The sequence below is a fragment of the Macaca nemestrina genome, chromosome 12 (assembly GCF_043159975.1).
Source record: "Macaca nemestrina isolate mMacNem1 chromosome 12, mMacNem.hap1, whole genome shotgun sequence".
Taxonomy (NCBI): domain Eukaryota; kingdom Metazoa; phylum Chordata; class Mammalia; order Primates; family Cercopithecidae; genus Macaca; species Macaca nemestrina.
In genome coordinates this window covers 86634696-86649358 of record NC_092136.1, presented here as the reverse complement: position 1 = coordinate 86649358, position 14663 = coordinate 86634696, and the positions used below count along the sequence as shown (strand labels likewise).

Here is a 14663-nt window from a genome sequence, read left to right as displayed (position 1 = left end):
ACATTATTTTTTTACAATGAAACTTAACAATAAAAAATACATTTGGCTTTTAGTAACATTCTTCTGAGAATCAACTTTATAAGTGTGAGATTAATTCATCTGCAATGGAGTGAGTCCATATTCACCATATAAATTCAAGAAATAGCCACATTTCTTGAATCCAAATTCACCACACTGCAGACTGATTATGAAGTAGAATTAAAATGAAACAGAATTTGCTTAGTGGAAGAAGATGCACAAATAAACATATGACAATTCACAATATTTAACAGTTTTCTTGCTTTAGCAACAAGAATATTAGCAAGAATTAACAAACACTTTTCTAGAATATTTTTCTATAATACAGCGAAAAATTAAGTGCAAATAGTCCAAACTAGCCCTCTGTTAAAAGTGGATTTGAAGAAAAGACACAAAACCATCTGACACATTTTAAGTTTTTGTAAGAATTCTGGGAGTCTAAGGAGATGTAGGAAAACAAGACTAAGTTTTTCCTTCTCTTTTGAAAACCTAACTGTTGTTTTTGTTATCAACTTTAAACTTAATACCAAATGCTTTCTAGCCAATGCAACAACAATAACAAAAACTTTATTTTCTAATAAATATCATGATCTTTTACCAAAAAGTAACAGTAAGGAAATTAGTGTGGTGTATTATGACTTAGAAAGTTGTTGTTCCCACAGAGTTCTCACAACCAAAGATATCCTTAATCATACAGCGGACTCCATTTGTTCCCTCCCAAACCAGTTTCCTTGCATGCCATGTGATTTTCTGTTAACAGCACCTTCTTTCAGGCACTTTGGTTTCCAATACTTGGCTGGGATTGCAGGGTGGAGGGGAAAAGAAGGAAAATATCAGTCTTCATTTTCATTCTCTTTAATCCTCCTACTGTCACCCAAATTTAGTCCTTATTGTCTTTCCACCTGCTGGTTCTCTCTTTTTTGATGTCCCAAATACTGCAGCCAGACCAATCTTTCTGAAACACTGTAAACCACCCTGCTCAAAAAATGTTAGTAGCTCCCTACTGCTGACCTTATCAAATCCAAATTAGTCTTTTTTTTTGTCCCCCAGGTCTTCCATAATCTGGCCCTACTCTACATACCAAAAAATATTTTACATTTCCTAATATAAACTTTTCCTACCAATTAAGTCCATTTTCTCACTGTTACCTCACACTTTGTGTTTACAATTTTCACTCTCCTGCTACTATTATTCACTTCCACCCAGAGTGCACTTCCTCTTCCTTGTAGTTATTGAAAGCTATCCTTAAAGTACAGTTTAAGGCACATCATCTATGAGAATATAACAAAAATAACAGTCAACATTTCTTGAGTATTTACTACATGCCAGCCACTGTTTGAAATATTTTTCACATATTAACTCATTTGATCCTCAAAATAACCTTGAGACAATCACGTAAAAACTTTTGCTAGTACTGAAGCTTTCCCTAATTTTTCCCTCCAATACTTGCAGTAAAAACCATACTACTAATCTTCACCAAGCATCTACTATACGTCCTTTGGATTACAAAACAGGCAACATTTATGATATAAACTAGACAAACACTGGGTATGGAGTCAGTATATACAGTTAACTTGTGTGAGGTTAAATTAGACAAATATTCTAAGCCTCAGTTTTCTCATCATGTTATCTTTCACAGAACTGTTGCAAAAATTTAATTTTCTAATCTATGAGAAAATTCTTGGTGAACTATAAAATATAATGCTAATGCCAACCAACATTTCTACAGTATATACCATGTACCAGTTGCTATGCTAAAAGATGGGCTATGCGGTGAAAAGACTCTAGTGATACTTAAAATCAAATTTGTGTTTGACTGTGCATGAGTCTTGCCCTAAAGCAAATAATCTAGTACCACACAATTAAATACTTAACTTTTCAGTAATTGTTCATGAGCAGCTCTGTCTTTCCAAGCTCCCTGAAGTGAGTTCTTGTATTTCTTTTCAAACACCCCGCAATAGAAAGCACACAATAGGTCCAAAAGAAGTAGCTGATTAATTTTTAGAGGGAAAAATCTGACAAATTACTCTTTCAATGAGCTATATATCCGCAGGCTTGGAAGTACTTTTGTGAATTCTAAAATTATTTTCAGTTTAAATGTTTAGTCAATAAATATTTATTGTAATTATGTATTATGTTTTAAGTTAACTTGTAAATTCTCTCTCAACATAAAAATAAATGTTACTTACCTAAGTGCAGAAAATGTAAATCCTTTCAAACCATCCTTGCACCTAAAACAATAAGAATTTACAATCATAAAATATTTTGAGGTATAAACAGTATATTACATTACTATTAAATCTTTTCCTGAAAATAAGTGTTTTAAAAGATGAAACTCTTAAGGCAAAAATCTGAACATTATGAATGGTCAAAAGAGCAACAAGCAATGAAGTATGTCACCTTACACAAAATGATTAATATGATAATGCCTTCCTACATCACATTAACATTACTTAGAGCTCAGCTCTCAAATAGGCAGGTTGAAGAGAGACTTAAGTAAATCTAAAGGCTCCATCTGGACTTCAAATGGGGGCTGGGAGTAGAGCAGGTGCTACAAATCCCTGGGGGACCAATTTGCTGAGAAGAAAAAGACCACATACACCTGGTGGGTGTTTAGATCTAGATCAATTCAAGGTTCTCTCTTTGTCCTACCTATTACATCGGAGAATGCACAGTATTCTTAATACAGAGTTGGCAGGCACAGAAAGGTTTCAAGTTTAGTTCAACAGTTTTAATTTCTGATTAAGCCCAATTAGAACAGATCACAGAGCATGAAGAACAGAGTTGGGGTGAGGGGACAGCAGAAAGAGAGGACTCCAAATGGTATTTATTGAGTGCTTACTATATAGCTGGGCACTGTTTTCAGCTCTTTATATGTGTTGTCTCATTTAATCGTATCACTAAACTGTATGAATAGAGATTTTTGTCTATTGCATTGCTACACAGAGGCTCGAAGAATGCAGTAACCTAGGTCACAAAAGTAATAGCAGTCAGAATTCCAGAATTCGGGGGCTGGAGGGGATTGTCTGACTTTTAAAAGTTATGTTTTTTTCTTATACGTCCTCCTGAAACAATCTACTCTCTTCAGTTGGGGAAGATTCAAATTACATGGTAGTTAAAAAAAAAAAAAAAGATTCTCAGATTTGCAAAAAAATATTTAAACAAGATCTTAAAATGGGGACATTACTATGCAGGCTTTACAACATCCTGCTATTGTCATTCAATGTCTTTGTTCTTCTTTATCGCTATGATCACCTTAAACAAAGGGCTTTTGATTATTTATTATCAAAATCCCTTGAATAAATCTATAAAGACACTGGATATTCTTAGATAAAGCATAAGGCCTAGGCCGGGCGCAGTGGCTCACACCTCTAATCCCAGCACTTTAGGAGGCCAAGGCCGGTGGATCACCTGAGACCAGGAGTTCAAGAGCAGCCTGACCAACATGGAGACACCCCGTCTCTACTAAAAATGCAAAATTAGCTGGGCGTGGTGGCACAGGCCTGTAATCCCAGCTACTCAGGAGGCTGAGGCAGGAGAATCGCTTGAACCCACGAGGCAGAGGTTGCAATGAGTCAAGATTGCGCCATTTCTCTCCAGCCTGGGCAATAAGAGCGAAACTCTGTCTTAAAAAAAAAAGAGTAAGGCCTCAAATATTATAGGGCAGTTGTTCCTCTATGTCTTCTGTATGAAAGACCACAAAGGAAATAAAAATTTAAGAAATCCATTTTAATCAAAATCATATACATTTGTATTAGATGCAGTATAGAATCTGAGAAAATAAGTTAATCCACATGCACAGAAATGTTTTAAAACAACCCCATCAAAAAGTGGGCAAAGAATATGAACAGACACTTCTCAAAAGAAGACATTTACGCAGCCAACAAACATATGAAAAAAAGCTCAACATCAATGATCATCAGAGAAATGCAAATCAAAACCACAATGAGATACCATCTCATGCCAGTAAGAATGGCGATTATTAAAAAGTCAGGGAACAATAGATGCTGGTGAGGCTGTGGAGAAGTATGAATGCTTTTGCACTGTTGGTGGGAATGTAAATTAGTTCAACCATTGTGGAAGACAGTATAGCGATTCCTCAAGGATCTGGAACCAGAAATAACATTTGACGCAACAATCCCATTACTGGGTATATACCCAAAGGAATACAAACCATTCTACTATAAAGATAGATGCACACATATGTTTACTGCAGCACTATTTATAATAGCAAAGACGTGGAACCAACCCAAATGCCCATCAATGATCAAATGGATAAAGAAAATGTGGTACATATACACCATGGAATACTCTGCAGCCATAAAAAGAAATGAGATCATGTCCTTTACAAGGACATGGATGAAGCTGGAAGCCCTCATCCTCAGCAAACTAACACAGGAACAGAAAACCAAATACTACGTGTTCTCACTCATAAGTAGGAGGTGAACGTTGAAAACACATAGACACAGAGAGGGGAACAACACAAACCAGGGCCTGTTGGGGTGTGGGGAGTGAGGGGAGGGAAGTTGGAGGACTGGTCAATAGGTGCAGCAAACCACCATGGCACACATGTACGTATGTAACAAACCTGCATGTTCTGCACATGTATCCCTTTTTTTTTAGAAGAAAAAACACTTGAAAACTCAATTTCAATTAAGCAACACGATCTACTTCCTGGTCATGTTAACAGTGAGAAATGTAACCACAGAATTTAGCTAACATACTACATAATTATCTACCTTACACAGAATAGGGGTAAAGGCAAAAGAATTCGGATGGAACGATAAAATGTGCATGGGAAAATTATAGCATTAAAATGTTTAAACTTCTTTTTCCATCTGATGAAAGTGTTTTGCCGTAATTTAAAAACCCATAATCTAGATAGGTAAGATGGTGAGGAAGCAGGTTAAGGGGTCTATTGACTGGAAAACAGAAAGCATTAAAAGATTATGTATATCTGGGAACAAATTTTGGCTTTCATATGTTATTGTTAAAAGACAACCATTTATCTTTGTGCTATGCTGAATAAAGAATTCTGACAACTTGTTCTAGTCAGAATTGCATATTTGTGACCTTAAACAATAAATTTAATTGCAGACCAAAACATCAAAAAGTAGCTTTCAAATATAAGAGGAGCATATACAAATGAATTTGCAATTTCATTATGATGGAAGTTCAGTTCTTTCAGCAGAACTCTGTGGGAAGCACTTCATATTGATAAAGTCTTAGCATGGATTCAAAAGGGGCTATTCTTCTTTCCATTCATGTGTATAAGGTTTGTTAATGTAATTGAGGGTCAGATGTCTATGTCAAAAGAACAAAAAAGTAATTATTCCCATAAAAAGAATCTTTAAAATAGTAATATGGCCCCACATTTTGACACTAAGAGTATTGTATGAGCATTAACCTAACTATGAAACACAATTGTAATCTGTGTTGAATGTTGAAAATATGATATAAAGATTTAAACAAAGCAGATTCCATTTGAAGTTTCCTCATTATTCTATGGATTCGATTATTATAATGTAAATGAAATCACATTCTCCATTTAAGTATTAAGGCTCACCAACTTATTTGATAAATATTAACTAAATGGCCACTATGTATAAGCACTGCCTGCCTTAGGTTCCAAGGACATAACTGTGAACAATAAAGAATCCCTGGTTTCACAGAGCTGGCATTCTAGTTGGGAAAGAGATACATAAAAAAGTAAATATGTCATATAGTGGTTATAGGTATGAAAAAAAAAAAAAACCCTGCAAGATAAGGGGAGAAACAGTGATACAGTCAGGCTTCATTACACAGTATGGCCAAGAAGAGCTTCTCTGAGAGGTAAAATGTGGTGATCTGATCAGAAACATTAGTGAGTAGAGGGGACAGCATTTCCGTTTGAGGTAATCAAGTACACTGCCCATGATATGGAGTCAGCTTGGCATGTAAAGAGAAGCAAGTAGATTACTGTAGCTGGAGCAAAATAGGGGAGGGAAGTAGTGGTAGGAAATGAGGACCTAGCAATTGGGGTGGAGAGAGGGAGCAGTCTACATTTCACATAAGCCCTTTAGGCAAGGTAAGAACTTTGGGAGGTTCTCATCAGAGGAGAGGCCTTTAAAAGAATCACTTGTGGCCGGGGACAGTGGCTCACACCTGTCATCCCAGGACTTTGGGAGGCTGAGACTGGTGGATCACCTGAGGTCAGGAGTTTGAGACCAGCCTGGCCAATATGGCAAAACCCCGTCTCTACTGAAAACACAAAAACTAGCCGGGTGTGGTGACGGATGCCTGTAATCCCAGCTACTTGGGAGGCTGAGGCAGGGAGAGTCACTGGAACCCAGGAGGCAGCAGGAGGTGGAGTTGGCAATGAGCTGAGATCGCGCCACTGCACTCCAGCCTGGGCAACAGAGGGAGACTCTGTCTCAAAAAAAAAAAAAAAAAAATCACTTGGCTGCTGGATAGACTTATAGGAGGTCAAGGTTAGAAGCAAGGAAGCAAGTTAGGAGGGGAAAGATGATTGTGGTCATCTAGATCATAGTTGTAGAAGGTGGAGAGAAATAGAGCTGACTGAAATTCTCAATGGTTTAAATGTGGAATAAAAGAGAGGGAATTTACAAATTACTGAAATAATTTTTGGTTTGATCAAATGGAAGGATAATATGGCCACTCACCAAAGTAAGGAATACTACAGCAGAAACAGTTGTTTTGGACATGTTAAGTTTAAAATGTAAGTTTAAAACTTTTGTTTTGGACATGTTAAGTTTAAAATGTTTGTTAACTAATTAAATGGTAATGCTGAGGAAGCAAGTAACTGGCTGAACAAGTCTGAAGATTAAGGGAGAGGTCTGATTTGTTTATATGTAGTATTTAAATGCATGAGACTAGATACAATCATACAGGAAATAATTGTAAAGAAAATGTCCAAGGACTGAATATATTTTGCTTCTCCACAACTTATAATGCAGAATATCTCTTCAAAGGAAGAAAAATAAAAATCCATTTATCCTAATCACATTCTTTTCTAATATAAAGTCTCATTTTTATTTTCAAGTGCACATAAAAGTAATGCATTTAACTCATATACGTAGACTTTTCAACTTAATTTATGCAAATGAAAAAATAAATACTATAAAATAGTCTACATTTACTGAATCTCTACTTGCAAGGTTCTGTGCTAAGGCAAATTATGATATAAAATAGAGCCAAAAAACACAGGGAGGAAAAGAAATATGTTGCATAATAGTATCAAATAACTTAGTCAATACACAAATAACTGTAGAGGTTCAGGTTGGAACTGCATACTATGTACAAGAAAGTATAAATAAGCTCAGTGTTATCATTATCAGGATAATACTCTTGGTCAAATGTTCAAATTTTCAATTAGAAGTGTAAATGATAGCGAAATAAACAATTCTGCCCACAATGATATTTTTCTTCTATGAAATTACTTTCATAAGATAGTCACCTTTATTACATTGTACCAGCAGATGTCGCTAGAAAACTGTTTTTGGAAGAATTTGTAGTTCATTGGTGTGACTTCTATAGCAAACACTTTACTGTAGGTTTTCCTCTAAAAACACATTTATAAGGATGCAAAAATGTTACTAATGTTAATTAAAGTGCATTAAGTTCTCCCAAGAAAATATCGCGATATTAGACTTTTAATGATGGGTGATGTTCCTATAATCCATTCAGTGTAAAATGTTTAAGAACACCCTATTGTTTGGCACCAACACAAAATTTAATAACGTAAATGTGCTACTTTATTATGTGCTCTCTAATGAGCTGAAAAGAATGAGAACAAACTATTTTGATTTCTAAGATTTTTTTATTGTCTACTCAGTTTTCACTCATTTGGTAAATATAAAAGATGTAAAAGATGTACTTTATAAATCTCCTTTAAAATATTTCTTCACAATCTAAAGAATGGAAGAAAATATTTACAAACTATACATCCTAGAGGGGATTACTATCCAGAAAATATCCATGGAATACTATAGGCCACAAAAAGGATGAAATTCTGTTATTTGCAGCAACATGGATGGACTGGTAGACATGCTCAGTGAAATAAGCCATGAACAGAAAAGTTAAACACTGCATGTTCTCACTCATATGTGAAAGCTAAAAGCAGGTTATCTCATAGAAGCGAAAAGTAGAAAGCAGAAGAGAAAATACCCAAGGCTGGAACCAGTAGGGGGAAGGTAAAGATATGAAGAGATGGCTGGGTGTGGTGGCTCATGCCTGTAATCCCAGCACTTTGGGAGGCCAAGGAGGGAGGATCACCTGGGGTCAGGAGTTCAAGAGCAGCCTGGACAACATAGTGAAACCCGTCTCTACTAAAAATACAAAAATTAGCCAGGCATGGTGGCGGGCATCTGTAATTCCAGCTACTCGGGAGGCTGTGGCAGAAGAATTGGTTGAACCCAGGAGGCAGAGGTTGCAGTGAGCTGAGATCGCACCACTGCACTCCAGCCTGGGCGACAGAGCAAAACTCCACCTCAAAAAAAAAAAAAAAAAAAAAGATATGGAGAAACTTGTTAGATACAAAATCACAGCTACGTAGGAGGAATAGTGGTTCTATATCACTGTAGGATGACTATAGTTAACAGTAATACATAGTTTCAAATAGTCAGAAGGAGAATATTGAATACTCCCAATACAAAGACATGATAAATATGAGATTATAGATATGCTAATTACCCTGATCTAATAACTATATATGTATTAAAACATCACTATGTAGTCCCATGAATATGTACAATTATTATTTGTCAATTTTTTAAATGACAAAATACATTTCATATACACAAAATGTGGTCTCAGAAGAAGGTGCAGACAACATGGGATTTTTTTTTCCACTGCATGTCTGTGATTGTAATTATGTTTTCACAATAAATTTAATGTGTAAATTTTTACATAAGAAAAATATAAGCATCTAAAACAATATTACATGTTTTATTTACTTATTTATTACTTCTTCCTCCTCACCCCCCAAGATGGGGTCTCCCTATGTTGCCCAAGCTAGTCTTAAACTCCTGGACTCAAACAATCCTCCCACCTCAGCCTCCCAAGTAACTGGGATCACAGGCATGTGCCACTGTGCTTATATTACACATTTTAAATAAACATCTAAAAACAAAAACGAAAAAAAGTATTTCTTCAGAGGCAACGCATGGTGTAGTGAAAAAAATCCTGCTAAGAGAAAGGATATAGATACTAATCATAATTTCTCTACAATCTTGAGCAAATCACTTAACTTTAGGAATCAACATCCTTGTATATTAAAAAAAAAAAAAAACTGAAAGTAAATGACTACCATAACTGGCTGATTAAATGATTTAGAATTCTGAAATTTCATCATTTTATTTAATGCTAGCTTTATTATTAAAAATCATAATGGAAAAATAGAATGAATTTTTCTAAATCACTTATGATGTAAAAAGAGAAATGATCTCACTAGCCCCAAGAATAAAACCAAACATACAAAGAAAACTCTGAATTCGTGTTAAGACTACTAGTTGCTACTAAGAGTATTATACTTGCTTATCATTTTATAAAACTTATTGAGGTGGAACTTCTTCATGCAAAGGTTCAAAGAGAAACTTTTCAAGTTTCAAACTTAGTCTTTCGAGACCAACTACTGGGATATATATACACTGCTATAGAAAGACCTGTATGAAACACTGTTAAGTAAAAAAAGGAATTCTATATACATAATCTGATTGATAAAATATTATTGCTATATTCAGCATCAATGATAAAATATTAATAGTAAAATATAAAATGTTGTTTATTATTTACACATGGCATTGTTATAGAAAGTCCTCTAATAGGATGCATACAAAACCAAACTGTGGGTAGTGGACTACCTACTGTAGTTGGATGAGTTAAGAGGTATGCAGGAAAATATAACTTTTTACTTTCTATGGGGGTACATCACTGAATTTTTACAATAAGCATAAATTTATACAATATTTGTACAACTTAATCTTAAAATCAGTTATTGATCATTTAGGAACAGACTGAACAGTGTAAAAGTTATTCATCTTTATTACACCAACACAATGGCAAAGAATATAACACTCAAACTAGTCAACTTTACTAATTAACAGGGTTGTGAAAGTTTTGCTAGAAAGAGGCATAAAACAACTGTCTGAAATAAATGATTTAGGCTGAAATTGTTTGAAACTATGATCCCAATGAACATGGATAATTAGGTAACTATAATGATAAAAAACATACATACATACATTTATTTATTATGAGACTGAGTCTCACTCCGTCACCACGCTGGAGTGCAGTGGCGTGATTTCAGCTCACTGCAACCTCCGCCTCCCGGGTTCAAGCGATTCTCCTGCCTCAGCTTCCCAAGTAGCTGGGACTATAGGCACCTGCCACTATGCCCAGCTAATTTTTGTATTTTTAGTAGAGACAGGGTTTCACCATGTTGACCAGGATGGTCTCGATCTCTTGACCTCATGATCTGCCCACCTCGGCTTCCCAAAATGCTGGGATTACAGGCTTGAGCCACCGCGCCCGGAAGAAAAACAAACATTTATTAAGTATCAAGTGGGGCACTTCAGAGTTCTTTCACTCATTAAACCAGAAGGAAAGTCAAATATTCATTAAATATTACATGATATATCTTTATTCACTCAACATTAATTGAGCATCTAATATACAGAAGACATTGTGCTGCTGGTCACTTGAAGAATGCAAAGGTAGCTTTTTAAGAGCTACTCTATTTGTACTTCCTGAGTTCAGCTCTAAGTTTCTTTTATTCAGTATTTTACATCATCTACCTCAAATTATTCAATTGGAGTAAAGTGTTACATATATGCTAAAGCACAATTAAATATGTGAAAAGATTCAGTTAGCAAAAAATAAAGACAAATTGGATTTAAAATAGTTGAGCACATCGATAATTCTTAAAATATTCTATTCTATTCTATTCTGATACCAGCCATCTAAGTCACTCAGTATCAAAATTAAAAGTTACATTATTTTATGTGAACAAAATTAATTAAAACAGAAAATGCTGAAAGTTCAAGTGTAAACATTTATGTTGGAGTTATGAAAAGAATGACATAAAATTGAATATAAATTACAGTTACAGACAATAGCTGGAACTTCAAAATTTCGATTAGTTACTGTAAGCATAAATATAATCAGAGTGAATACAATTGAAAAGTTTAATTTGAAAGTCAAAAAGGAACTAGGATGCCTATTTAAATGCCTCTAATTTGTGACTCCTAATTATCTTTATTCTAAAGAAAATTCAAGCAATTTTATGTAGTTTTAATTAAATTTTTCTAATTTTGTTTTTAAAAACCCACATAAAAGAATACACTAGATTTTGTAATTAATTTTCCAACCCATTTTCAAATACAGAAGTTTACCTTAGTACTAACTTATAATTTAGTATTTAAGACATAATCACCAATTGTATATTTTGATTGATGCTTGCTTATCAAAGATAACCAAGAAAATACTGACATGAAATTACTTTCAGACTTTTATTTTTGGTTTGTTTTTAAAAATGTTTAATATTCTAATCACATAAGCATATTCCAATAGGTTAAATTTATTATTTCAATTTACTATGCAAAACTTGTGGTGTGTGGTTAAAATACATTACATGGCTTATACATATACAACAGGTTTTACGTTAAATTTTTTTGTTTGAATAATAAAATGGACTAAGAGTTCAGTTTCCGCCTTCATATGGCACTTAGTAGGAGAAAACTGAACTACTTATGTTGTATCCCTATTTTAAGAAACCTCACATACAAACATCTGAAGTTGGAATAGCAAGAAATTAAGAAATTTGGGGAAGATTATTTTGTTTCCTTTATGAACACATTATATCTTCAATAACTTTCAATAGAATTCCTTTAAATACTGAAATTCCCCAGTGTATTAAAAATGTTATTTTCTATTCTGATAAATATTTCACAGTACATTTATTTCATACAGAATGGAACACTGATACTGGCTTTGTCTTCAAGAGCCCAAGCAAAGCTGCTGAAGCAGGCCGCAGTTATGGGTAATCAAGTGAAACTGTAAGTCCCCAGATGATTATTGTGCACTTTTTTCTGGTGTGTCCTAACTATAAATTGGAAACAGTTGGACTAAAACTTACAGTAACAACTCCAATAGAATCACATTTCTCCTTAAACTTGGAGAAGCTGGAACTGTTTCTGCTTTAAAATCCAAACTAGGAAGGTCATGTTCCAAGCAGCTTTAAATTACTAAGAAACCAAGAATCACCTTCAGACGATTTCTAAAAGAAATGTTAATTAGGATAAATTTCTTTCTCATAATGAACTGGTAATAGTAACACTAGTCAAACTTTAAAATCGTTGCAAAAGGAGCAGATCATGGTTTCATTGGACCTAAACTGAAAGGCCTATTTGCAGTTCCCAAGGAAATGGCATGAGTGTAGACTTAACAAATTAACTATAGGCAACAACCAAAAAATATCAAAATAATGTTTCATGTAAATCCAAGGAAAAATTAGCAACTGTCTTAAAATCATGGCATTGCTATGATCAAAATTATTTACATTAAACAAAATTATAATCACAATTCTGAACCAATCTATTTTTTAAAGACCTCAAGACAAACAAATACTTTCAACTTTTTCCCTTCTGCAATCATAGTGAAAAATATGAAAACAAATGTTTTCTATTAAACAGAATCTTTGAATCAACACTAATTTCTTTTCTTTTCTTTATTTTTTGAGATTGAGTCTCGCTCTGTCGCCCAGGCTGGAGTGCAGTGGCGTGATCTTGGCTCACTGCAACCTCCACCACCCGAGTTCAAGGCAATTCTCTGCCTCAGCCTCCCAAGTAGCTGGGATTACAGGTGCCCGCCACCCCGCCCAGCTAATTTTTGTATTTTCAGTAGAGACAGGGTTTCACCATCTTGGCCTGGCTGGTTTTGAACTTCTGACCACATGATCCACCCACCTTGGCCTCCCAAAGTGCTGGCACTACAGGCATGAGCCACCGCACCGGCCCCATTAATTTATTGTCAAATGCATATTGGCATATATGTCAGCGAAATAATATAGCAATTTGTTTCCATATTGAACAAAATGAGCATCTATTTAAAACTATAACAGGCTAAAATTTTTCATAAATTTATGCTTATTTCATACCAAAGTTCAAATCTAAAATAAATAAAATATGCAACGCCTAGAAATGGAACAAAACCAAACAACATTTTGGAAGCTTTTGCAAATTACTATTCTCTTTTCCTTTTCTTTTTTTTGAGATGGAATTTCGCTCTTGTTGCCCAGGCTGGAGTGCAATGGAGCAGTCTTGGCTCACTGCAACTTCCACCTCCTGGGTTCAAGTGATTCTCCTGCCTCAGCCTCCCAAGTAGCTGGGATTACAGGCACCTGGTACCACGCCCAGCTAATTTTATATTTTTAGTAGAGACAGGGGTTCACCATGTTGGCCAGGCTGATCTCGAACTCCTGACCTCAGGTGATCCGCCTGCGTCGGCCTCCCAAAGTGCTGGGATTACAGGGTAAGCCACCGCACCTGGCCGGAAACTACTATTTTTTTGATTAACTGAAGACTTATAGAGTATCCTGACCCCCAAGAAAGAGAAACATTTAATTTCAAATACTCCAGTTTACTTCCTCTCAAAGATTTTGAACTTATCGATAGAAATTGAGAGTCAACACATAATGGAATCTTGCTAGCCCATAGAACGGTAATAGAAAAATAAAATATTGGAACGAAGGTAACATGAGAGAATTGTATTATGTAGATTAAGAAACCAAGGCCCAAGGAGGTTAAGTGATTAAACTGTAAATTCATCCCAATCACCTAACTGTCTGTACCTGCTGAAGTCTCAACTGTGAAGAAGAAATATTACAGACGGCCGGGCGCGGTGGCTCAAGCCTGTAATCCCAGCACTTTGGGAGGCCGAGGCGGGCGGATCACAAGGTCAGGAGATCGAGACCACAGTGAAACCCCGTCTCTACTAAAAATACAAAAAATTAGCCGGGCGCGGTGGCGGGCGCCTGTAGTTCCAGCTACTCAGGAGGCTGAGGCAGGAGAATGGCGGGAACCCGGGAGGCGGAGCTTGCAGTGAGCCGAGATCGCGCCACTGCACTCCAGCCTGGGCAACAGCGTGAGACTCCGTCTCAAAAAAAAAAAAAAAAAAAAAAAAGAAATATTACAGACAAGTAAAGGGATCTTGGACTATATAAAAGAAAACACAAATCACCTAAATGAAGGTAGAGAACAATGGTCTTCCAACTGGTATTATGCAAAGACTTTACAAGGGACAAAGGGCATGGATAGTTTTAAAGAAACCAGTGTTGGCTGGATGCGATGGCTCATGTGTGTAATCTCAGCACTTTGGGAGGCCAAGGCGAGTGGATAGCCTGAGAGTCAGGAGTTCGAGACTAGCCTGGCCAAGGTGGTGAAACCCCGTTTCTACTAAAAATACAAAAACTAGCTGGCCATGGTGGCTCGTGCCTGTAATCTCAGCTACTTGGGAGGCTGGGGCAGGAGAACTGCTTGAACACGGAAGGCGGAGGTTGCAGTGAGCCAAGATCACATCATTGCATTCCAGCCTGGGCAATAAGAGCAAAACTCCACCTCAAAAAGAAAAAGATGGAAAAAAAAAAAAAA

At 35.8% G+C, this 14663-nt stretch overlaps 1 protein-coding gene across 6 annotated transcripts in view; it reads right to left on the bottom strand.

Annotated features, from left to right (window-relative positions):
* LOC105468879 (transmembrane protein 135) overlaps positions 1-14663 on the bottom strand; it is a 348642-nt gene that overhangs the window by 26282 nt on the left and 307697 nt on the right. For all 6 annotated transcript variants that reach the window (XM_011719361.2, XM_011719356.3, XM_011719358.3 and 3 more), the window contains one exon: positions 2208-2249. In XM_011719361.2, coding sequence (XP_011717663.2) covers positions 2208-2249 — 42 coding nt within the window. The remainder of the gene's footprint in view (positions 1-2207; positions 2250-14663) is intronic.